Here is a 25918-nt window from a genome sequence, read left to right as displayed (position 1 = left end):
TCAGACAGGAATGGGAAATAAAGGGTTATTCTCAAGTACAACAAATATTTTCTGGAGGTTTCTGCACCCCTGTAAATCCCAAATGCCTCAGAACTGTGTCTGCCTGGAAAGGTGACTGTTACAATCCTCTGTCCTCCAAGTTTCAGGAATTCTTCCTCTTTCAATTCCTGCAAATGCAGCTCAAGAGATCCAGGATGAAAATGGAGCTGGGAAAAGCATCTGGATCCGTGGTTGGTGTTCCTGGGATTGAACATTAATATCCCTGCTTTCATTCTTGTCCCTCTTGGAGATTTGCTTTTATCTCTCCTATCTCTTTTTAACCTTTCTCTGTGGTAATTGTATTTGTTAATTGTGCTAATTAAGGCTTCCAGCTCACCAGGGAATATTTCTCCCCTTTGTTTTTCAGCTCCAGATCAGGCCTGGCAAAAGACAGCATCAAAAATGTCTCAGATATTTGGATCTACAAAACAATTCCATGGGAGAGAAGCTCCTGAAATTCCCTTTCTGTGCTTGGATCCAAACTTTTCTCCCCATAAATCCTGGAGCTTTAGGAATATAATCTTATGGAATTAGAATTACAGCTTCTGGGGAGAGATTTTAATATTGACTACTAAAAAAAAAATCCATGCTAATTAAATTGTCCCTCTCTCAGCCAAGAGCTCGTGCCCTTCAAAGGTCCACAGGCTTCAAGCCCTGAATTTGTTGTTTAGTTAAATGCTGGGTGTTTATTCTCTTTGTTTACAGTCAAAACCACTGGATTTTCATCTAGAAGACAGAGTTCCTAAATTAGTAGCCCTGAATTATTCATTAGCTATTTAGCCAAATGCTCTCCCCAAGCCCCCAGTCCTTTTAAACTGAACAAAACCACATTAAATATTCTATTTTTCTCTCTAAGCACTGCATTTTATTTTTCCCAGAGATTCCTTAAGGCATCCCAACTTTTGCCTGGAGTGATCCCGGGCTAAAAAGGCACATTTAATAATCTGCTTCACTTTCTTCTCTTCCTTTTCCTTGAGCCATGAATGGAAGTGAAAGCAAAATTGGAGCTGAGCTTGTTGTCTTTGCACAATCCAATCGGGCTGATTTGCCTCAGGTGATGCCATTCCCTGTTTGTGTCACTGCTTCCCAGCCCCGTTCCCTTCCCAAAGGGGGAATTGGGATGTGACACTGGCTGCTGCCACTCATTCCCACAAGGAATCACATCTGAAGGAACCAACCCTGGGTGTTGATTGGACAGGGAGTGTTTGCTTTGAAGCGTTGAAATAATTCGAATTTTTTTCTCTTTGCTTTCATTAAGAGAAATGGGAAATAAGCCAAGACCTGGTTTAGGAGAGCAGTTTATCCTGAATGACTCAAAAATTAGATTTTAAACAATAAAATAAAGTGGGAAGCATTAAATAAATATAAAACCCAGGCAAAACACAAGGAAATGGCTGAGATTTGAATCTCCAGCTTGACCTCTCCAGTTCCCCCCAGTTCACACCAGTTCTGACTGTCCTGTCACTGGTTTTGGACATCTGAACTCATAAATCCCATGTCTTCGAGGTTTGTGAATATTTCCCTCATATTGCCACGCACAAAACTCTAAATGAGTGTTTAAAACTTCAACCCCAAATATTGCTGAGCTCGCTTCCGTCCTCGTTATTTACACTGTTAATAAAGCGACTCTAATTATTGTGCTTGATTATTTCCTGCTCCTTAAAATCCCAGGACCAGAAATGTTGGGAAAGACCTCTAAGATCAAATCCCACCGTTGATGTTCCTCTCCCACCTTCCAGCACTGAAGCAAATCCTGGTTTTCCACTTAATTTTGCTTTTGAGATTAAATAATAAGCGAAAATAAGTTAATTAAGAGCAAAATTAACAAAAAAGACTGGTCTGAAATGTGGGTGTGAGTGATATTTGAGTGTGAATGATGTCCAGTGACAGAAGTGATGGGGATGAGTGATCCCAATCAGGATGGACAGGAATTCTCTGACCAATCCAACTGTCAGCCCAGCCCATGAGGAGAATTCCTTATTTTTCCATCTGTTATTACACAATAGATCCATGAGCTTAAGTCACGATATTTTTCAAGTTTCTCTTTGTGATTAACATCGATTTAAGTATTTTTAATGAATTGTAGCTGATCTGAGCCCACCTCAGGCCCGGCTGGAGGCGATTCCAAGCGTTCCCTGTCAAAGGTTGTTAGCGAGGAAACGTGAATTCCCAACAAAACAGAACCAAACGACTTCCCAGGAGGGATTTCCATCCCACAGAGCCCTGATGTTTTTTCCTTAACCTCCCTTGGAGACCTGGTTCTTGTTGCCAAGGAATCCCAGTGCTGTGGATTCCCCATGGAATTGTTCAAGGATGGGCTGGATGAGCACCCTGAGACACCAGAGGTTATCCTGCCCATGGAATGAGCTTTAAGGTCCTTCCCAACCCAAACCATTCCAGGATTCTGTAATTTACACAAAATCCCAATCCAAAGCTTCAAGGCTGTTCCCCAAACCTCCCAATGCATTCCAAGCACGGCTGAGGATTATTCCCGTTCCGTTCACCCCGGGCTGACCAAGTGAGGCATTTCCAAGTTGCTACAACAGCTTTTTTCCCTGTTAAACAACAACTGACAAGGCCAAGGCAAACAGGGATAATCGGCTCCGGCGGATCCCGACTGGGATGCAGACGGCAAAGCCGGAGCTGCTTCCTGGGAAAGGCTGTAAAAATAGCAAAGGCTGACATTTCAGGATTTTTCTCCTTCCTTCTGGAGGCAGCTTGGAAGTGCAGCGGAGCAGATTCCGTCAACCTCTGCTTGAAAAACCGAAGTCTGAAGTCTGGGTGATTGGGGAAGGTGCTGCTCTTGGAGGCAGGGTGGGAGAAGAGAACTTTGTGTTTCTAGGGAAGAAAAAGCTGGAAAAAACGGCAGCAGCCGAGTCTGGATCCCAGACCGGAGCTTGCCAAGCCACTGGATTCCAGGGAAACCCTTCCAGATCAGGTTTGTACAGAGTGGGAGCTGCTCATCAGCCCAGCTCTCGTTCCATGTGCATCTTGTCCCACCTCCTCCCTCTTGTTCCCTCTTTGCCGTTATCCCAACGGGATCACCTGGATCTCGGAGCCAACAGAAACCTCCTGAGACAGCGGGATTGTTCCTCACGGATTCCTCTCAGAATTTATGGGTCTGCCAAGTATCACTTACACAACAATGGAGCTGGCTGAGGTTTTTGTGGGGGTTTTTGTGGTGAGGATATAATTCCTCCTTTGTTCCCAGCTGCCCTTAAGAGGAAAACCAAATCCATAAGCGCTGTCCCTGGCTCTGCCTCAGAAATCCATTTGCTGCTTTTATCCATCTCCCATGGAGCTGAGGGAGGCTCCAGATGAAATTGATATCAAACCCAAAGCCATCGCTCAGGAACGCGCTGTGACCTCCCCGTGAGCTCGTTTACAAACGGATCCAGGGGTTCCATCCAGCTGGAAACTCCTGGGAATGGGGAGCCCTGAGCCAGCAGCAGCTGGAAGGAGCTCGGTCCTGGGGGAGATGACACCAGGGCCATTTGTCCTCCCGTCCCAGCCCTGACCTCCTGCAGCCTCACAGAACAGTCTAAGAGGAGCCAGTCTGATGATCCAGATTTAAAAGGACACATTCCCTAAGGACAAGAGAAAGCTTTGGAAAACAGCCGGATACTCAGCTCTTGCCATCATTAATTTATGGTGATCCCAATTCTATAATTACCATTTGCTTTCAATGCTTTTCTCCTTCAGTCAGCCACTAAGGAAAAACTCAAATATAAAATATAAAATGCTGTCCAGCACTCCAATACCCAGCACAATTCCAGGATAAATTCCCAGGTTTTGGAGATAAGGCAGGATGAGGAACACGAGTTTCTCGTGCTGTGAATTTTCCTTATTTTCCCAAAATTTTAGGATGTATGAACAGCACCAGACCTGGATTTACTTGCCCTTCTCCCTTTCTCCCTTTGCCTTGTCCCGTGCTCCTTGTCAACCCCTTCCCAAAATCCCACATTTCATATTTGATGCTTTTCCATTCTTTCTCCACCTTCCTCAGAAAAAAATCCCCACAGAATAAAAGAATGCAATAAATAAAATAATATAATAATAATATCCAATAAAATAAGCAAGAGGGGCCATTTATCCAAGCAGGATAAAATCCAAGGATACCCTGAGTGGGAAGGGACCCACAGGGATCATCCAGTCCAACCCCCAGCCCTGCACAAACACCCCAGAATTCCAGCCTGTCCACATTCCCAAGGCTTGCTCATCAACAACTCTAATTAAAAATACATCATTTGATTTCCTATGACGTTTTAAAGGACAGAAATCTGAAAATACCTTTGAACCTACAAGGCCTGGATGCCTTTGGAGGTTGTTGAGTTCCCTTAAGCCTCATTTTTGTGGGATGAGCTCTGAAATGCTTTTCCAGGCTCAGCCTCTCCAGTTAGCTCAGGAATAACGGATCCAATAACATGGAAAAGATGATTTTCCCTTATTGTCAGGGAAGGCGACTTTCACCAAATGAAGTTGTCCATCATTCTGCAGTTTTTACCTGCAGGGGTCATGAAAGCTTTTGGAAACGGAGCTGCAGCACAAAACATGTCAGGAATACACAGAAAATCCTAGGGAAAAAAACAGGGAGAGAAAAGGAGGCTCAGGGGGAATTTCTGGCTCTGCCAGGAGGGGACAGCCGGGGGGATTTGGGATCTGCTCCCAGGAACAGGGACAGGAGGAGAGGGAACGGCCTCAGGCTGATGTTTAGGTTGGACATCCAGGTAATTTTTTCATGGAAAGACCTGTGATCCGTCAGAAAAGGCTGCCCAGGGCAGTGGAGACAGGGCCTGCAGCCACCTGGGGTGATGGAAGGTGTCCCTGGTGGAAGGCAGGGAGTGGATGGGATGATTTTTAAGGTCCCTCTCATCCTGGTTTTACGATTCCACGATCCCCTGATCCCTATGGAACCCCTGAGGCGATGCCACACAACCCAAATAAAACACTGGGGTTATTCAGAACCAAAAAAGCTTAAAAAACAACCCAAAAAAACCCCAAAAGGATTAAAGAATGTCAGGATCTGCAGAGAAGCCAGCCCACGGTGCCTCAATGACGCCAAACCAGGAACGTGTCTACCACAGTCTGTCCTGGCACCCGGGATGAGCCAAGTGCTCATCCCAAAAACACCCAGCCCAAACGTGGGGATGCTGCCACGAGGGAAGCTCCACACATCAACACTTCCAACAAAGCCAAATCCAGAGGGAAAACCTCCTGGAAAAAAACATTCTTGCCAGAGAAAATTTCACTTCGGTTAAGCCCACGTGCGAGGGTTGGAAGCCAGGGATTCTCAAGCCACCATGGATCCTCTGGGAATGTTTATTCCTCAGGGATTTGGACACTGCAAACATTAAAAAAAAAACTTATTTAAAGGGATTAAAACTTATTTAAAGGCATTAAAAGGTATTTAAAGGTATTAAAACTCCAGAAATAATTTCTCTGAGAAGGAATCTGCTCCTTTCCTCTCTCCCCCCTTGCCGAGGAATGGCTGAATCCATCAAACTCCAATTATTAATCCAAGGATCTGTTGTGTTTTGTTGGAATTTTGAACAGCTGGGCACTATTTTAACACCATCTTTCCCCACATATGTGCCTGGGGGATGAAGGAAGTTGCTCCTTTCTGTTTTCCATGGATTCAGCCAGGGCTGGGAGCCAATTTCCCTGGAGAGAGCAGATGTAGGGATGGCACAGCTGGTTCTGTGGTTGTTGTGTGGGCTTGTTTCTGTCTCCTCCTCACCTCCGTGTCCTTCGCAATCCCTCCTCCAAGCGCTGAGGAATTCTCTTTGGAGATGGAGACAGATGGGAGAACACGCTCAGCTGAGAAAAAGTGAGGAACCTTCTGGTTTTCCCCCCATCCTTTTCCCTACTCCCTTCAGTTTGTTTCTCCTGGAACTTTCTGTGGAGAGCTGAGCAACACAGCGTCTCCAATCCCAGCCCCAGCCTGGAAGAGGAACTGCAGGAAACACGGGAATGATCCTGCTTTTTTCCAAACTGGGAAAAGAAATCACATCAACAGAGGGTGAGAAACACAAGCAGAGCAGCTCATCAAAGCACAGCCGAGGGTGTTTCCAACACTGGGATACGGGAATGCATCCTGCTAAATATGGAGCAGAGTGGAAACGGCTCCAGCAGCACATCCTGGAGAATCCCAGAATCACCGGGGTTGGAAAAGACCTCTGAGATCACCCGGCACGAGTGACGGGCGCTGGGTTTGTCCCAAACGCAGGAATCAGCTCCTCCAGGCCAGATCCTGGGAGAAGGTGGCCAGGAGAGCTTGGATTTGGGATTCTGGAATGCCAGAGCTGGGCAGGGCCACCTCAGCTGGGCAGGACACGCAGGGGTGGCACAGGGAGCCACCAGCAGCACCTGAGCTCCTCCACCAGCTCCAAACCATGGGAGAAATTCATGGATCTGGCCAACTCTACCAGCTCCAAACCATGGGAGAAATTCATGGATCTGGCCAACTCTACCAGCTCCAAACCATGGGAGAAATTCATGGATCTGGACAACTCCACCAGCACCAAACCATGGGGGAAATTCATGGATCTGGCCAACTCTACCAGCTCCAAACTACTGGGAAATTCATGGATCTGGCCAACTCCACCAGCACCAAACCACCAGGAAATTCATGGATCTTCATCCGTTCCAGGGACCCACCAAGAGCACCTGACCTTCTCCACCACAAGCACCAAACCCTCCAGAGAAATTCAAGGATCTGATCAATCCCAGGGACCCATCAGGAACATCTGAGCTCCTCCAACACCACCATCGAACCTCCGGAGAAATTCATGGATCTGGCCAACTCCACCAGCACCAAACCATGGGAGAAATTCATGGATCTGGCCAACTCCACCAGCACCAAACCACCAAGAAATTCATGAATTTTATCAGTTTCTGTTCTCCTCAGCAATTCCAAGTAAATACTCTCCAAAATTCCATCTTTCCGAAGCACCATTCCACATGAATTCTTTCATGTTGGGCTCCATGATCACAAATCAAAACCCAACGCAATAATTTGGTCATTTCCATTCACCTCCATGAATTTTTTTACAGCTCCCAGGAATTCAAGAGCTCCGTTATTACTCACCAGGCTTGGAAAAATCTCAACTGGATTGTTCCATCTCATTTAACTGCCTGAATTCCTTTGTGGGAAATTGTTGTGCCGTGAAAATAGAGAGTGTTTTCCAAAAAGAGAAATAAAAATTATGGATATAAAATCAAATTGTTTGTATTTGGGGTTATATTTTGAAAAGTGAATTGCTGGCTGTGTTTTAGCTTCACTGAAGGATAACCAAGAGAAAAATCAGAGGAGAATTTGCTAAGATTTAATTTCTGTTCTGTCCTGTATTTTCTTCATCCATGAGGTAAAATTATTAAATTAATGAAGCTGAACGTGAATTAATTTGGGAAAAATCCATAAAAATCTTAATTCAGAAAAGCCAATCAACATCATACTGTGGAAATCCCTTCTTTAAAAGCTCAGCAGAGCCTGAATAAATAAAAACTGAATAAATTATTTAGGTTGGAGAAATATTCACGGAATTCCAGGATGGTTTGGGTTCAAAGGGATTTTAAACCTCATCCCATTCCCATGGGCAGGGACATTTCCCACTATCCCAGGTTGCTCCAAGCCTTGGCCCTGAAGAACTATTGATAATTTTGAGGCTAAATCCAGCAAAATGAAGGAATTGTGTTATAAATTGCAGAGTGCACTTGGAAAACGCTGAATTTTGGGATCTTCCAAGACATTGCTGGCGAGGACCTCCCTGTGGGGGTAAAATGGATGCTTTAGAGTTCCTGCTTGGCAAAAATAAAATGGAAGAGGTGTAAAAATCAAAGATATTTTCTAAATGATTCCTTTGGAATCCTCAAGGTACGGATGGGGCGAGGGAGAGCGGATTGTGGGATGTGGGATGGGAATGTGCTGGGATTGGGCTGGCAGGAGAAAAGAGCTGAGGACCATCTCCAGGAGATGCTGTTCCCTCTCCAGGCCCTCCAGAGGAAACTCACCATGCCCAAAATTTCCATGGCTTTTTTCCCCACAAAATCTTCCCAAAATGCACCCAGGGATACGATGGGAATTATCAAAGGAAGAAGGAATGTGTGGAATTCCAGGATCTCCAAGGCAAAACTCTCAGACACAAGACAGGAACGAGCTTGGTGGATTCAGGTGGAGGAAAATCCCAAAGCTCCGAAGGTTTTGTGCTTTTCTTTTATGGGAATGAGGCATTTGGAGATGGGATCCAGGCTTTGGAGCAGGCAGGGATGAGACTGCCACAGGTCTGGGGGTCACTGTGGTGACATGTGGATCGTGGCCAGTGGGAACGGCCTTTCCCTGAGGAAAAGAATCATTTGGATCATGGAAACACTTGAATCATGACCTCATTCTTAAAAAAAAACCCTCAACATTTGCTTTCCTTTTTTTTTCTGGGCAAGATCTGTGGTGACACAGATTCCATCAGCACCAGCAGGAGAGGGAAGTTATCATGTATTGTCAGGAAAGCAGGAAAACGCCTGGAAAAGGCCATTATTCCAAAGAGAAGGAGGAATGAGGGAAGGCAGAAAACTGGAAATAAGGGAGCAGAAGATTCCTCAACCAATGGCATCAACGTGGTGAAAATGCTGATTTTCCACGGCCAGAGGGAGGAAGTTCACTTGGTCAGGAAGCTGGAAAAGTTACAGATTCCATAAAATCCGGCATGGATGAGTTCCCTGGCTTGGCATTGATGTGTTCACTGCCCATTTATTCCCGAGGCAATCCCAGCTCCCACAAAGGGCACGTTACGTAAGTGGCATTTCCCTGGGCACAGGTGAGGCTGCTCCACACCCTGCATCCCAATCCCAAAATTCCCCAGCACACGTGGAAAACCCTCCAGACATTCCAAGGAAACGCTGGAGCACAGGGAAATATTTAAAATTTAGATATTTTAATTAATAATCTAATATTTTAATTTATTTTCTTTTTATTGATTGTATTTATTTAATTAATAATTTCATTTAAATGACATTTAGGTGCGGTTTGTGGTGAGGGTGTGCTCACACTCAAACATTCTTGGAACATTTTAAGAGTGATTTTCTTAATTTCTATATTTATTTCTTATCTATATTTCTTTCTATCTATATTTCTTTCTATCTATATTTCTTTCCTATATATTTATATCTATTTTTCTTTCTTATTTATATTTCTTTCTTTCTGATCTGAGCTTAAACCAGCTTAATATCACCTGATATTAAAAACTTCTAAAAACTGAGTTGAAAACCTTCCCTTTTTTCCATTTAGAGGGATCCCACCTCCTTTACAAGTTGATCCAAGTTCCATCTCCAAATGAAATATTTGAATTTTTTTGTTCACCAAACACCACAGATGCTGAGTGTGGTCCCATCCTGCTCCCCTAATTCCCAGCTTTTTTCCCTCATTTCTCTGGATAGGCTGCTGGGATCAGATGAGCTCCATGACAGATGTTCCAGGGAATTAATGTGAATAACCCCAAACACCAAGCAATTAAAATCCCCAAGAACTCTCTGGAGCTGTTACAGCTCATGACCAGCTTGAGTTTGTTATTACTGCTTGGATTTAAATACAAAAAATAACAAAACAACAACAACAACAACAACAAAAAAGCAGGAAATCTTCAGGATTCCAGAATTCTAAAGGAATGGGAAAGTAATGGATACATGACTGTGTGAGGAGGGATTACAAAAACCCACATTACTCAAAGTTTTGTGCTTCAATTCCCACACTCAACTGGTGCATGTTTTGGGATTTAAAGGTGAATCCTGCAAGGCACATCCAGAGGAAATTTAGGAAATGAACCAGTGAGATCCTCATGGATTTTCCTGGATTTTATTTTATCTTTTGATGGCTTTTTATGGTTTAAGCAGGATAAGTGACCCTCGGCCCCAATCAGCTGTAATGGCACCCAAATTGATTGTTTGGGGTTAGAGGTTTGTGAGGAGGGAAAAGAAGCTTCTCAGCCAGGATTCCCTTGGAAAAAAAGGTGGAAAAGAGGGAGATTTGTAGCCAGCAAAAACTGTCTCAAAGCCTTTTAACTCTGGGAGTGCCCAAACCACTCTGAGCTGAGAGAGTGAACAAAAAAAATGTGTCCTGAAGGCTCTGAGATGAATTCCTGGGCTCTGAGATGAATTGATGGGCTTTGAAATGAATTCCTGGGTTCTGAAATGAATTCCTGGGTTCTAAAATTATTCCATCGGTTCTGGAATGAACTAATGGGCTTCGGAATAAATTCACAGGTCACGAAATGAATTCCTGGGCTCTGCAATCAATTCCTGGGCTCTACAACGAAATCCCGGCTCTCCCACACAAGCACACCGCGCCTGGGAAAGTTGCCGGCTGCTGCCTTTGTTCCCGGGAATAAAGGGCTGGATTTCTCCCGGAGAACGGCGGCTGAACGAGGCCCCGCATTAAACATCATTTAAACATTTCATTTCTGCCCCGTTCGCCGCCCGGAGAACCCGCGGAGGATCCGCGCTCGTTCTCCCCACTTCAAACCACAGCTGCGCTGCTTTGAAACCCTCTTTAAAGGCACTCGAAAGCCGGCAGAGCTTACCATGTGTGTGCCACCGTGAAGCGACGGCGCTGGCGGATGCTTTTATTCACCAGCAACTTTCTGAAAAAGCAGGGAGAGTTCCTGGGCGAGCTGCGAGGAGAAATCTTTGGCGAGGTGGGTCTGTTCCCGGGCAGCTTGGGCAGCTCCAGCTCCAGGTGCATCTGCTCCTTGAAAGTCCTGATGTAAACCTCGGCCTCGGGAGCGGCGATTTCCCGGGAAGGTTCCCTGGCCGTCATCGCTGCGGCGCTGGGCGAGCTGTGAGCGCTCAGGGGTGGCCACGGGAGCGCTCAGGGGTGGCCACGGGAGCGCTCAGGGGTGGCCACGGGAGCGCATCAGGGATGGCCACGGGAGCGCTCAGGGGTGGCCACGGGAGCGCTCAGGGATGGCCACGGGAGCGCATCAGGGATGGCCACGGGAGCGCATCCCCCGAGCCCCGGAGCTGGGCGAGCTGTCCCCGCTCAGGGATGGCCACGGGAGCGCATCCCCCGAGCCCCGGCGCTGGCACCGCGGAGCTGCCCCCGCTCGCTCACCGCGCTCCGGAGGCAAATCCCACCCGGAGCATCCGCGGGAGGAGGAGGATCTGCCCGATTCTCCCTGGCAAGATGCTCCCGGGGTTATTGCGGCGGCTCATGAAAAATTCATGTGGCTGTGCTGCAGCATCCCGCTGTGTCCGGGCGGGATGGGCTGCGGGAAGGAGCGAGGAGCTCCGGGGATGGGCTGCGGGAAGGAGCGAGGAGCTCCGGGGATGGGGAGCGGGAAGGAGTGAGGAGCTCCGGGGATGGGCTGCGGGAAGGAGTGAGGAGCTCCGGGGATGGGGAGCAGGAAGGAGTGAGGAGCTCCGGGGATGGGCTGCGGGAAGGAGTGAGGAGCTCCGGGGATGGGGAGCGGGAAGGAGTGAGGAGCTCCGGGGATGGGGAGCGGGAAGGAGTGAGGAGCTCCGGGGATGGGCTGCGGGAAGGAGCGAGGAGCTCCGGGGATGGGGAGCGGCGCGCCCCGCTCCGCCCGGCGCTGCCAGGCCAGCCTTCCATTGAGAATTAGTTTTGCCCGCACCGCCGCGGCTCCTCCCAAGCCGCGCTCATTGGTTCGGGGTTGTTTTGACGACCGGACTCCGTTGTAAAATTCCCAGGGAATTTGAAGGACCCGTGCAACATCCCGATATTGCTCCCGGGCACTGCCCGGCTCTGGGAGGGATGGGAGGGCGCTGGGAGCGGAGATAAAGGCTAAAAGGGAAGGGATTTTATTCTGCAGGGGTTCCTGCTCCACGGAAAGGTTCCTGGGATGCAGAGCCAAAGGGTCAAACCTCAGCCAAATCAAAGGATGGGGGAGCTGCCAGCTCCCTGCCAAGTTAATTCCGATCATTTTTACAGTCTATCTATTTAAAACGGAATAAACCCCCAGGAATTTTATCTCCGGATATAAACACCATGAAAGCAAATTCTGCTTTTCCAAGGATACAAAGCAACATTCGGGTAAGGAAGTTAAAGCCAAGGAGATGAGGGAAAGAGCACAAGAAATCCCTGAGGGAGGAGCTATTTTTAAATTGGGTAAAATGAGGTGGCCAAAAATGCAAACACAATAAATGCTTTTAAAGGAGGAGGAGACAGGGAAAGTGCCTCTGTTGCATCAATTTCAGAGCAAATCCCTGTCCATCCCAGCGGGTTTTCCATCAGATATCCCAAAACACTTGACAGGAACACCAGCCAAGCCTTTCCATAGAGAAGTTCCCTTCAGAGCAGCTCCCAGACATCCCACCCAAGCTGCCCCAGGCCCTATTCCCAGTCATTAAAAACCAAAAGAAACCAAAAGATCTGCCCAAGCCTCGCTTAGGGACAGGGGAAATGCAGTGGGATTTAATCCTGAGAGGTTCAGGCAGCAGCAGAATGGGAATTGGATGATTCAGGAAATACGGAATTCCAAACAGAAATAAAAGTGAACTTTCTAACTCGAATGGGAGGGGGTTTGTGAGGATACATCTGGTGTTAGAGAAATTGCCGTGCCTTTTCCTAAAGCTTTTCCCTCCTGGAGGGAGGGAGAGGAGCCTGGGGGAGGAGGAAAGGCTCCATTCCCTCGGGAAAGCAGGAAAGGAGGGATGTGAAGTGCTGGAATGCAGGAGCTCCTCCAAGCTGAGGTTGCTTGGAGCACTCTGAAGGCTGATCCTGAGCACGGGAAAGTTTTCCAACACCTTCCAGCTCCTGGTGCCAATGGATCCACAGTTCTGGGACAAAATTCCCTGGGAAAGGTCCCAGGAGCTCCAGCTCCCACCCCTCATGCTGCCAACAAACACACAGGACCCTGCAGCCAATATCTCCGAATTCTCCATGGATTCAGAGCTTGGAATTCTTGGCCAGACACGCTGCCTCACTCCAGGACGAGCCAAGAGGAGCTGAGAACCAGACACTGGAGCTGACTGGCAGGAAAGCTGGGATCGGGAAATCCTGGCAGGAATTCTCTGTGTTTGCAGGGAATAGAGAGCACCCAGGGCATGAGAGCTTCTGGGGGGGGTTCATGGAATCCTGGAATGGTTTGGGATGGAAAGGACCTGAAATCCCATCTCATCCCAGCCCAGCCATGGCAGGGACAGCTGCCACTGTCCCAGGCTGCTCCAAACCCATCCAGCCTGGCCTTGGGCACTGCCAGGGATCCAGGGAGCCACAGCTGCTCTGGGAATTCTGTCCCAGGGCCTGCCCACCCTGCCAGGGAACAATTCCTGCCCCAGATCCCATCCAGCCCTGCCCTCTGGCACTGGCAGCCATTCCCTGTGTCCTGTCCCTCCATCCCTTGTCCCCAGTCCCTCTCCAGCTCTCCTGGAGCCCCTTCAGGCCCTGCAAGGGGCTCTGAGCTCTCCCTGGAGCTTCTCCTCTCCAGGTGAGCCCCCCCAGCTCTCCCAGCCTGGCTCCAGAGGGGCTCCAGCCCTGGAGCAGCTCCAGGGGCTCCTCTGGAATCTCTCCAGCAGCTCCACATCCCTGTGCCCCAGGGCAGCTCTGCAGGTTCAGCCTCACCTGCATGGGGCAGGACCCAGCCCAGCCTCACCCAGCATCGCTCCCAATCCTCTCCCAGGGCCGTTTTCCATCCGTTCATCCCAAGCCTGGATTGACCCTGGGAGAGCAGGGCCAGGTTTACAAATGAAAGTGATTCCCAGGCAAATCCCTGCTCCCTGAACACCCCAGGAGCTGCACTGATCTGTCCACACACAGATTATTGTTCAGCCCAGGATAACGATTCCACCGGAAAAGGGACCAGAAATACCAAGGAATTGTTGAGGAGGCAGAAAAGACGATTGAAGGAAAGTGCCTGGCAGGAAAATGAGACCACTTGGATGAAAAAGAACAATTAAGGAAACTTTCAGAAGTGAAATTCCATCCCCGCTTCCCAACTCACTGAGGAGTCTGGAAGTGCTGGAAGTTTTAATATATTTGACTAAAATAACTGATAAGGTGGGAAACAACATTTCCAAGCCTGCAACTCCTCATCAAAAGCTGATCTGGAGCGTGCTGAGAGCAATTGCTAAGCAACAGGAGACATCTCTTTTCTTTAGCAGCACCATTATTTACCTGTTCCCGAGTCCTAACAGCTGGGAGGGAGGAAAAACACCAGGGAAAAGGGAATTCTGAAGTGTCCTACACGCTCCAGTAGCAAAGGAAAAGCTTTTAGTTGGATTTTCCCAGCACTTTCCGCCAGGGACAGAGAAATTGGAGAATTCTTCCTCAGAGCACATTTAGGTAAAAGCAGGCAGGAACTCCCCTCTCTTATTTCTGTTCCATCCATCCCAAGGGTATTCCAAAAGGATTCCACCAACCCCACAGCAAATTAATTTGAGAAATTATTTCAAGGGATTGTGCTTTGCTGATGTTACTCTGGGCTTCTTTTTCCAAGCAAGGAAATTCATATTTTTAATCAAGTGCAAAGTCTCCTTCCCAGGAATCCTGGCTGATAGAATTCCCTCTTTAACAGGAAAAATAAAATCTTCATTAAACTTCCAAACAATGTGAAAATGAAGATTTTTCTTTAGAAAATAAAAATCATAGAACCCTTCTGTGTGTTTTAATTGCTGGTCAGTGATTTTTTGTTTAATCCATGGAATATCTGTGCGCTCCTGGAGTAACAGGAGCTGTTCCTTCATTAGTTCTGGAATTACTTGGAAGGTTCCTCACACACAGCAGGGTTTCCTTGGCTTAAATCAGGCCCAGGATTGGAAAGGTCAGGAGAGATGGACAATTCCAGAACATTTATTAAAGCTGAGGATGCACAAGGGAAGGATTCAAACCCATAAAATCCCTTTCAGACTAAAATTAGACCGCATTTGATGGGAAAAAACCCCATTATTGGGCCAGGACATGATGGAATTTCACAGCACCATCCCTGCTTAAGGCGGATTTCTGCCAAATGGGTTGGGAAAGGATCCGTGATGGATTTCCAGGAGAGAAACTCCAGGAGCCAACCAGCTCCATTAGCTCTGGGGGAGATCAACATGAGCCTGGAGACAGGGAAATCAGTCAAAGCACATTCCCAGTAGGAAATAAAAGGAAAAGAGGAATGTCTGGGATTGGGAAAGGGTGGGAAAATGAGATTTTGAGGAAAAGCAAACCCTATAAAACGACGACTTTTTATTGGATTAAACCAACACGCAGTGACAGGAGAGAAAAAAGAGGGAATGAGAAGGAATGAGAGAGCGGAGAATACGGGAATTGTCATTTGTACTGGAAAAGAACTCGGGTCCAGAGCCAGCAGCAGAGCACGGAATAAATTTGCGATGGAAATGTCACAGGAGAGACAGGGATGTGATCCTGAGCTCAGCCCCTGAGGCAGCAGCTGGAGCTGCCAGGATGAGCCGGGAATAAATCACAGCAACCCTGGGAACGGGAGACAGGAGAGAGGAAGAAAAAGAATCAAAGAGAGAAATGTCTGGAGCAAGACAAGGAAAACATCAAGGAACTGGAAGCTGGAGAAGGGGAGCAGGCAGGAGAAGAAAAGCCAGGGAATGGAGCTGGAAGTGGATGAAAATGTCGGGAGAAGGAATGACAAGCAAGGCTTGGAGCACGAGAGGAGAAGGTGGCAGGGATGTGGAAAGGAGAGCTGGGAGCAGCACTGGAAAAGCTGGAAAATATTCCCAGGAAACCCAAAGCTGCAGGGAAAGGTGTTTGTGGCACAGAGCTGGAACCTCTGCAGGGATGGAACAGTTCTGGAAACACAACAGGAGTGGGGAAAAAGGGAAAAGACAGGAGAGGAGCAGGGAAGGGACCAGCATGAGAGAGGAAATGATACAAAATAGAATTCAATTTTCCCTTATTTCCCTTCCATCCCATCCAAGAGATGCCCTGTGTCCATCCCAAGTGACTGCCACTAATTCCATCGGGGACAGAGCAGTCCCAGCTAATCCCACCCCATCCTAGTCCCAGTTTTATTTGGCTCCCTCAGAGTAGCAGCAAATCTTAGGCTTGACCTAAACACCCCACTGGCATTTTATTCATCCTGGGGGGTAAAAATGGTGATTTCACCTGAAAAATAGGAATTCATCATTGGAATTTGGATCAGCCACATCCCCCTGCAAGGCAGGAAAGCAAATCCCCTCTTCCAGAGCACACAACAGAACTCCAGGGTTTAACAGGAATGAAAAAGGAACAGCAAAGGAATTTTTGGGAGCATTATCCCTTAATCTGGGAATAGATGCTGATGGTGTTTCCCAAAGATAATGGGGATGTCCCTGGATGTTCCTGGATCCCTGGAAGTGCCCAAGGTCAGGCTGGATGGAACTTGGAGCAACCTGGAATTCTGGAAGTGTCCCTGCCCATGTCAGGGCTGAGAATGGGATGATCCTTAAAATCCCTTCCAACCCAAACCAGTCTGGAATTCTAAATAATAATAATAATAAAAAAATATTCAACCCTCCCTTAATCATCTCTTTTTAATAGAAGGCTGAAGAAATCCCAGGAAAATCTTTCCAGCCCAAAAGCAGAAGGTTTCATGGTGTTCAGCTGGTCAATTTTGAAGGGAAAAATCCCAAAAAAACACCTGCCTTTGCATCTGCTGCTTCACAGCAGAGCTCCTGAAGGATGGCTCCACCACAGAAAACTGGAAATTACATGTTTAAGGATTTTCCTTCTCCTTCTCTGAATGTTTCCTGCTGCATGAGAAGCAGGAATCCATCCCTAATTATAGGTTTATATGACAAATTCCCCACGTTTGAGAGGCAAAAAAAAAAATAATTAATAACAATCCACTGTTATTTAGATTCCTGTTGGGAGATAAGGTTGTTCTATATTTAATAGTTTAAAATTACAGTTTGGATCTCTATTCCCACAGATTTAGGGGCTCCTGGAATTTTTGGGAAAGGAATTTTTGGTTGGGAAACCAACCAAAAACAGAACAAAACCAACCAAAACCAGAACAAATCCATCCAATAATCAAACTAAACCATAAATTTTCCAATATTAAGACACCCAGGTTCACAACAAGGCTAAGAAGGCCCAGAATAATTCCCAGATCAGCCCCAAAAAAATCAATTCCATCTTTAGGAAATATTCCCTGGGAGGTTGGAGTGGTTTGGATGCTCATCTGCTCACCCTGAATTAATGCCCTGCTTCTGTTTGAGCTGAGCTTTACAAGGTGTTCCCTGGCACAAGGAAATTATTTGCATTCAGAACACGCATGAAGGATTTGGCAATAACAGCAAACCTGGTGCCTTTCCTTTCCCATTTATCCTAAACTGCATTTGGAACAGGTTTTTCCATATTAAATCCCCCACAAAACACAATTTATCTGCCAAAAAATACCATTTTGTACCACGCTGCCATGCCCTTTTTTTTTTTTCTCACAGGTATTTCTGCTGTTCCCTCTTAGTAACTGGGAATAAATTGATATTTATAAAATCATTGTAAATTTATATCATTTAGACTTTTATTATCAAATTATATAAGCCACCAGGGCGTGATGTAAGAAGGGAATTTGCTTAGCAACTTGGGATTGTGCCTGATTTATTCCCAGAGAACACTGAAATGCCTTCTATATATCCAGAGTGAGTAATCCCATATGGCAGAGCAATCTGTATTAATTGTGATTATTTCCTCATCTCACAGGTATGGATTACAAATTAATTTGAGGAGAAGATATTTGTAATATATTAATGAATAAATTCAATTTATTCCTCACAGGCAGAGACCTCCAGGATGACTCTGGAGAAAGGAGAAGCTGATGGAAAAACATCTGAAAATTTCGTATATCTCGATGAGAAAAGGAAAATTCCTTTCTGGAAAGTGTTTTCTGGAATTGGTGGAATCTCCATTCCTGGAGGGATTTAAGAGCTGTGTGGATGTGGCTCGTGGGGACATGGATGGATTTGATGACCTCAGAAACTTTTCCAACCTGAACAATTCCATGATTTTTTAATAAAACGAAAAAAAAACCCCAAATATTGCTCTGTAACTTCTTGGTACTCCCAAATAATCCCATGGATCTAATCCAGGCACCATTTTTGCATCCTGCCATGGATTGCCATGGAAAACTGCACCAAAAAAGGGACAAAAAGGAATATTGGAGCACCCAAAAGGATTGAAATCATCTTCACAAACCAAAAATTTCTCTGATATTGCTCCCACAATGGCTGAGGAACAGAAAATCCCACCATTAATCCCATATTTTGTATTTTCCTCCTGCTTTTCCAGATTTTTTGGTGGTTTGCAGAACATAATTCCCTTTTTATTCCAGTTATTTGATTTCTTTGTGTCTCAGATCGACTCTCCCTTATCAGCTCCCTCAGGATGAACCAGAATCAGGTTGATAATTTGGATTTTTTTTTTTTTAGAGCTGTTTTTCCCTAAGGAATTCCAGGCAAAACTCACAACATTCCCCATTCAACAACTCCAGCTTTGCCACTGCCTCGTGTTTTGGAGCTGGGAAAGAGCAGGATTTGTTGTCAGAATTCCCAGAAATCTTTGTCCATTATGGCTTAATTGAAGGAATAAATCCACAGGAAAAAATCCTCGAGAGCAGCTCGGTGCCACTGCCAACACAAACAGAGTCAGGGAGGAGGTAGCTGTGGCCTGTCCAAGCAAATAAAAAATTCCATGATTTTTTAAGGGATAAAAAGTCTCCAGTGATGGGTAAAAAGCCTCTGGAGCTGCATTTGGGGTGAGAACAGCAGCACGGGACAATCCTGTGTTCCCAATCCTCTGCTTCCTTCCAGTGGCATTCCCAGGGTTATCCAGGCCTCTGTTCAAAATATTCCAGCAGGGAATTGCCACAAAAGGTAAATCTGGAAATATTCCAAATGTAGGTACTGAGAACACATCGGGAAAGGTCCAAAGGCATCGGAGACTCCCAGGCCCAGGTGGAGATGGACCATGAGGAGTTTGGGAAGCTGAGGGAGCAACGTGGCCACAGCTGTTTAAAAATGGGATTTATAGGTGGGTTTGGGGGAGTTTTGCTTGGGAAATCACAAAATCATGGAATCACAGAATCATTAAGGTTGGAAAAGAACTTTAGGATCAGCAAGTCCAACCCTCAGCCAGCACTACCTCCATGTCCATCACTGACTGTGTCCCCAAAAACCCTCAAGCAAAATAGCCAAAATCTGAAGAAAACCAACCAAAAACTGAACAAAACCAATCCAAAAGTGAATGAAACCACCAAATCCTGAACAAAACCACCAAATCCTGAACAAAACCAACCAAAACTGAACAAAACCATCAAATCCTGGACAAAACCACCAAATCCTGAACAAAACCAACCAAAAACTGAACAAACCCATCAAATCCTGAACTAAACCAACCAAATCTTGAATAAAGCCAACCAAAACCTGAACTAAACCAACCAAAAAGCTGAACAAAACCACCAAATCCTGAACAAAACCCACAAAAAGCTGAACAAAACCACCAAATCCTGAACAAAACCCACAAAAACCTGAACAAAACCACCAAATCCTGAACAAAACCAACCAAATCCTGAACAAAACCACCAAATCCTGAACAAAATCACCCAAATCCTGAACAAAACCACCAAATCCTGAACAAAATCACCCAAATCCTGAACGAAACCATCCAAATCCTGAATGAAACCAAGGGATTCATGGAATTGTGGAAGAGTTGGGTTGGGAGAGCCCTTTGAGCTCAGCTCACTCCCAGTTCCAGGCTCCAGCAGGGTGTCCAGGTAAAAACAAACCAGCTTCGCTCTCTCCTCACAGATGATTTATCATTACTCAGAAAATCCTGCCAAGCTCGTGTCTGATTCAGCTTTTCCATCAATTCTATTTCCATAATTTTCATTTATTTTCTCTTCTAGCGAGGGTGAAGTTGGAAGAAAATATTTCAGAAGCTTCGTTGTCTTGTGCTGATTAACGGTGACTCATTTCTTCCCCTTCCACACACATCCCAAGCTGTCTTTTTGCACTCAGCATTGAGGTGTATAATTAAAATTGAATCATTAAAAGCCTTTTATTTTTTTTTTTTTTTCACGTTTCTGTTTTCAACCACTTTTATCTCCAGGCAAAACCCTGCAGATCCAAATTTCCAGGCTCATCCTTAATAAAATTATTGGGATTGCCTTGCAATTCACACGAAAAGGGGATGTTGTCTGGAGTATTTTGAGTCAAATTCAATTAATTCAATAAATGGAAAAGAATTAAAAGATTAAGTGGCAACAATAAAATAAAAGTTGTGGACAAAAAGTGATTTTGAAAATAACCATCATTTTAATTCCTGACCTATGATTAATCCATCTTAAAATTCCTCTGGGTAACTCCACCTCATATTAATCATCGTTCTTTTATTTAGACCTCCAAGAAAACATAAAAATCAAGGTTTTTGAAGCTGCAAGAGCTTCAGAAACGGATGGCACCAGCCAAAATCTAAATATAGGCAGACAAAACACTTCTCTGGGTATTTTTGGCTGAGAAATAACAGCAGAGTTAAGTCAGAGAGAGCAAAATTACCTTTATTCCCCAGGATTTTTGGGATAGGTTGGCATTTGGAATGACACGGCGGCGGTGACCTTGGGATGTTCGGCCTGCACGCGTTTTGTTGGATAGAAAGGATTTTTGGGGTTTGGTGTGATAGAAGAATTCCAGGATTTGGGGTGGGATGTTGGATGTGACCCCTCAAACCCCGGAGTGCCACACGCTGCCACGGCTCGGGGTTATTGCTCTGAGCCTCCATTGCATGTGGGAATAACCTGTCCCAACCATGCCAGGGATGTGGGATATTCCCTGTGGGAACATTTGGGAATAACCCAACCCAACCATGCCAGAAATGTGGGATATTCCCTATGGGAATACTTGGGAATAATCCATCCCAACCACACCAGGAATGTGGGATATTCCCTGTGGGAACACTTGGGAATAACCCAACCCAACCATGCCAGAAATGTGGGATATTCCCTGTGGGAACATTTGGGAATAACTCATCCCAATCATGCCAGAAATGTGGGATATTCCCTGTGGGAACATTTGGGAATAACTCATCCCAACCATGCCAGAAATGTGGGATATTCCCTGTGGGAACATTTGGGAATAACTCATCCCAATCATGCCAGAAATGTGGGATATTCCCTGTGGGAACATTTGGGAATAACTCATCCCAACCATGCCAGAAATGTGGGATATTCCCTGTGGGAACATTTGGGAATAACCCATCCCAGCCATGCCAGAAATGTGGGATATTCCCTGTGGGAACATTTGGGAATAACCCATCCCAGCCATGCCAGAAATGTGGGATATTCCCTGTGGAAATACTTGGGAATAATCCATCCCAACCACACCAGGAATGTGGGATATTCCCTGTGGGAACACTTGGGAATAACCCATCCCAACCACTCCAGAAATGTGGGATATTCCCTGTGGGAATACTTGGGAATAACCCATCCCAACTACACCAGGAATGTGGGATATTCCCTGTGGGAATACTCAGGAATAACCAATCCCAACCACTCCAGGGATGTGGGATATTCCCTGTGGGAATACTTCACAACATGAGGAAACAGTGAATTTTATGGAATTTGTTTCCCTAAATTCTCCACCGCCATTTCCTTCTCCAGGTCTCCGTGAGGAGTTAAAATGGCGGCAACGAGGCTGAAATCCAAGGAATTTCCTGTTCCCACACCAAACAAGGCCCCTGCTTCCCACTTTATTTTATTTGGGGATTTGAAATGGATTTAATCTCTAATTTTTATGATCCACCTGCAGACAATCCAGGGGCTCTCATCTCCCAGTAACGTTCTCAGCTTTTCCCGCTGTTTTGAGGGATCTCAGCTCTCCAAGATCCCACCAAATCCCGAGTTCATTCCCAGGAAAAAGCTATAAACAAACCAGGAAATATTTCCACCGACTAAAAACAAAACCCAGAGCAGAAAATCCTTCATGGCTGTTCCAAGATTTCTCCAAAATATCTCCGATATTATTAGGAAATTCCGGAAAAATCCCAGGAATTCTGAGTTTCAGGATTAAGTTTCCACAGACATTTCCCAGAATCAGCAAGCAATACTTAAAACCTCTTTTTCCTGCAGATTATGAGATGTTGTGAGGAACACCACTGACCTCCTTTTCCAAGGTAAGGAAATGCCCCCTGGAAATGTGGAACAGGCTTTTGAAATCCGGGAATGATGTTCAATCAGAATAATTGATCCTGCTCATTAGCACAAAAACTGATGGGATTTATGGAAATCACCCATATTTTGAACCAGCTGATGTCCATTCTGTGATTTAAATAATTTTCATTATCAGTATAAAAATCAAACCCCTGGTTTTAAGTATTTTTTTCCTTCAGGATTTTTATTTTTCACACCACATGGGAAGCCAGCTTGTCGATTTTTTTGTTTTCTTATTCCAAGCTTGCAGCACATTCCTTCAGGTTTTATCTCCTGGAATTTGAAATTATTTAAGAAATAGAACTCAAATTTATCCAATTATCACAAGGTCTGGATCAACATTGAAAAAATAAAATAAAATAAACAAATAAAAAAAAATTCTCCAGAACATCATCTCCTTCTGAATTTCTGGGGTTCATCCAACAATTTCTGTTAAAGCTTCCCAAATATTTCCTTTCATCCACGGGACATGGAAGGAGCATCAGCTTCCTTTCCCAGCCTGGTTCCAGCTTTGTTATCCTTAATTCTCCATGCAAATCTCATCCCCTTTATCGTCCTCACTTTCCTTATCTACCCCTCAATTAATCCCCACTTATTAATCCCTCCATTAATTCCCATTTATCAATCCCTCAATTAATTCCCATTTATCAATCCCTCAATTAATTCCCAACAGCTTCCCAGGGAGGCTGAGCCGGCTCTGGCTGAATCCAGAATTCCCGAGGAAGGTTTGGAGTAACTCAAGATCCCAAAATTATCCTGAATTTCGGTTTGATTTCACTTTTAAGGCTGTTTTTAGTTTGCTGCCCACCACCACCATCTGGAGAACAACGGGAGTACTACAGGAGTAGAGATTGAGTAGATTTATCCCAATTCTAGGAAGGTTTCCAGGTGGATGTGGGGAATAGGATCAATCCCTTCATATTTTCCTTACAGATTCTCATCTTCAGGTTCCACAATAAAATAATTCCAGAAGAAAAAAGCCATAAATGAGGGATAATAAGGCAGCAAATCTATATTTTAATAAAGTATTTATTGCCATATCCTAAATATTTACCAGCCTCTCTAATCCCTAAAAAAGTGCATTCCAATATTTAATATTAAACAAGAACAACTCCTCATGGAATTCTTAAAGCCTTGATTTCCTCACGCTTTGGGATTCCAAATCCAATGAAATAAAAATCCCATTTTTATTTCAACATCAAAATTTGCTTCCAACCCTTCAAAATATCCAAAAACGCCCCACACACCTGAGGGAAACATGGGGAAATGGTGAGAATGAGCGGCCAGCTGCCAAATCTAAGCCAGGAGATGCTAAGGAGGAAAAAAAAAAAATTGGGAAAAGAACTCTTTTGGATGCTCCAAGTGTAGCTACAAATTTATTCCTCACACCCTCGCTCTTCCCTCCTGCCTGGATTTCTCATCACAAAGCTGGAGTTAGAAAATATGGAGCAGGATTGGGGAAACATTTGAACAACTTGGATGAAAATATAGGGACAAAAATTGTGGAAAAGAAGCTTGGAAGGCTTCTCCATTCCAGATCTCTATCCCATATCCCTTCTGCCTTCCAGAAAAAGCTGTTTTGTGGGAATATTCCCTTCCTTTTCCACAGAAAATATTATTACATCCCACCTGGTTTGTGTGATTCCTTTCCCTGGCTTGGAATTACTGCTTTGGGATCAGCCTCCCTTATTTTTCTGGCTGTCTCCAGAAACATCTTTCATGTTTTATCCACTATTTTTTTCCCTTCAAATCTTTGATTAATTTGGTTTTTGGATCATAAATAAGCACTGAGCTTGCAGCTCTGTTGCATTTCTATCCCAAATCCATCATCTTGTCCAACCTTAACATTCCATGATTCCACGGCTGGGCTCCCTGTGAGGGTGGGCAGGCCCTGGGAATTCTGTAGGGAAGAACTGCCTGGAATGGGGTAGAGCTCAGTTCTAACCTGGTCCAGAACCTCTCGATGCCTAAAACTTCAATAAAAAATGGGAATGTTCAGCCCAGTTTTTGTAGGATCAGCCAGTGTAAGTGCTCAGGGAGGTGAGGAGGAGCAGAAAGAGGAGCTGGGACAGCGCTGCATCCCAGTCACACCAGCAGCTCCCAGTTCCTATGGAAAACCGGGAATTTTACAGCACTACAGAAGCAGCAACAACCTGAGCAGCGCTGTCAGATCCGCTGTGACCGGCACACGCCGCTCCAGGAAAATCCACATCCAGGGATTCTGCTGGAGTGGGAACGAGGAGCAGCAATGCCCTCTTGTGTTCCAAGAGATAAATCCATGACAAATCCATGGCAATTCCTTGTGTTTCTCCCAAACCATGGACAGAGGCGCATTCCAAGCTCAGAGTGAATCCATCCTTCCAAGCCCACCCTATGGAAAGGCTCCCGCTGTCAGGAATGCAAATTCCCACCCCCACAATGCCCACAAAGGTGAACCAACCCTTTTATTGCCAAAATTCCCAATCCATCTAAAACTAGGGAACTCGTTTGGTTGCATTTATCCCAGCAATGAATCACAAAACCTGGACAAAAGCTCCTGCAATTCCTCTGCCTCAGCTATTCCAGGGTAGATTAGAAATCCTATTTTCAGCAGGAAAACTCTTTCCAAAGGACTTTAACAAATGGATTTGGGATGTCCTCTGGAGCTGTTCAAATGGATAGTGCTGATTCCAACTTGGAATAATGATGGGAACATGAAGCAGCAAATGGAGCCAAGAGAGGAAAGTTTAGAAGCTAAAACCAGTCCTAAACCCAAGTGTGAGCGCAGAATTTAAAGTGCAATTCATACAACCTCAATATTCCAATGAAAAGCAGGACACACATCCTTATTTTGCCATAAAGTCCCAGCACAGAGCACCCAAGGCTTTGCCTTCCACCTCTCCCTCTGGATTCATTCCCTTGCTTTGGCACTTGACACCAGTTCCAGTTTTGGATCTCACCTCGGAGGAACCCCTTTGTAATCAGCTCTCTGATGGCTTCTTTGGGATTTATCTCGAGTTTATGGGATCCTCCGCAGTTGCTCAGATGCAGAGAGTGCTGAGCTTAACAGAAACCTGGATTCCAGCTTGGAATAATGATGGGAACATGACCAGCAAATGTAGCTAAGAGTGCAGTGTTTATAGACTAGAACCTAAATCTGACTCTAAACCCGGAGTTAAGAGCACAGAATTTAAGGTCACGCTAATGTCACCTCAATATCCCTGCGACAGGCAGGATACACATCCTTATTTTGCCACAAGATCCAATTCCAGCACAGGAAAACTCTTCTCTCTCTCTCTGGATTCATTCCCTTCTTTTGGCACTTCACCCCAGTTCCAATTCTGGAATTCACTCAGCTCTCTGATGTTTTCTTGGGGATTTATCTTGAGCTTAACTTTGGATCTCAATGGGGTTTTTCCAGGCCTTTTTCCTCACACAGGGATGGGAAACCCAGAGAGTCAAAGCCTTTTCCTCAATCCTTTGTGGGAAAATTTAGCACCACCCTGAACTCATGTGGGTGCAAATGGAACACAAATCCTCTGGTTCAGACCAGAATCAGAAGTTTCGGGAGAGGTTTTGACCAAAGCAGAATTTCAAAAAAATATAAAAATAATTTGTTTTATAAACTTACATCGGTGCTACAACAACTGCTAGAGGATGATTAATCAAAGAGAAGCTAATTAGATGTGTGTTTATAATACAAAAAAGAAGGAGAAAACCCCAATTTGAAACCAGAAAAGGAACAAAGCAAGGAATGAATG

At 45.3% G+C, this 25918-nt stretch overlaps 1 protein-coding gene across 3 annotated transcripts in view; it reads right to left on the bottom strand.

Annotated features, from left to right (window-relative positions):
- PDE4B (phosphodiesterase 4B) overlaps positions 1-25918 on the bottom strand; it is a 165478-nt gene that overhangs the window by 119513 nt on the left and 20047 nt on the right. Inside the window, exons 1-2 of one of the 3 annotated variants that reach the window (XM_086841631.1) lie at positions 11557-11673; positions 10608-11324 (exon numbers count right to left, since the gene is read on the bottom strand). The exons of 1 other annotated variant lie outside the window; for it this stretch is intronic. In XM_086841631.1, coding sequence (XP_086697757.1) covers positions 10608-10843 — 236 coding nt within the window. In that variant the 5' untranslated portion in view covers positions 10844-11324; positions 11557-11673. Of the gene's footprint in view, positions 1-10607; positions 11325-11457; positions 11674-25918 lie in introns of those variants that run through there. One more of the 3 variants, XM_086841632.1, reaches the window with a different exon arrangement.

This window comes from Cyanistes caeruleus, chromosome 9, assembly GCF_971803275.1.
Source record: "Cyanistes caeruleus chromosome 9, bCyaCae1.hap1.1, whole genome shotgun sequence".
In the NCBI taxonomy this organism is placed as follows: Eukaryota; Metazoa; Chordata; class Aves; order Passeriformes; family Paridae; genus Cyanistes; species Cyanistes caeruleus.
Note: the sequence above shows the minus strand (reverse complement) of the source record. Positions and strands in the feature narration are given on the sequence as shown.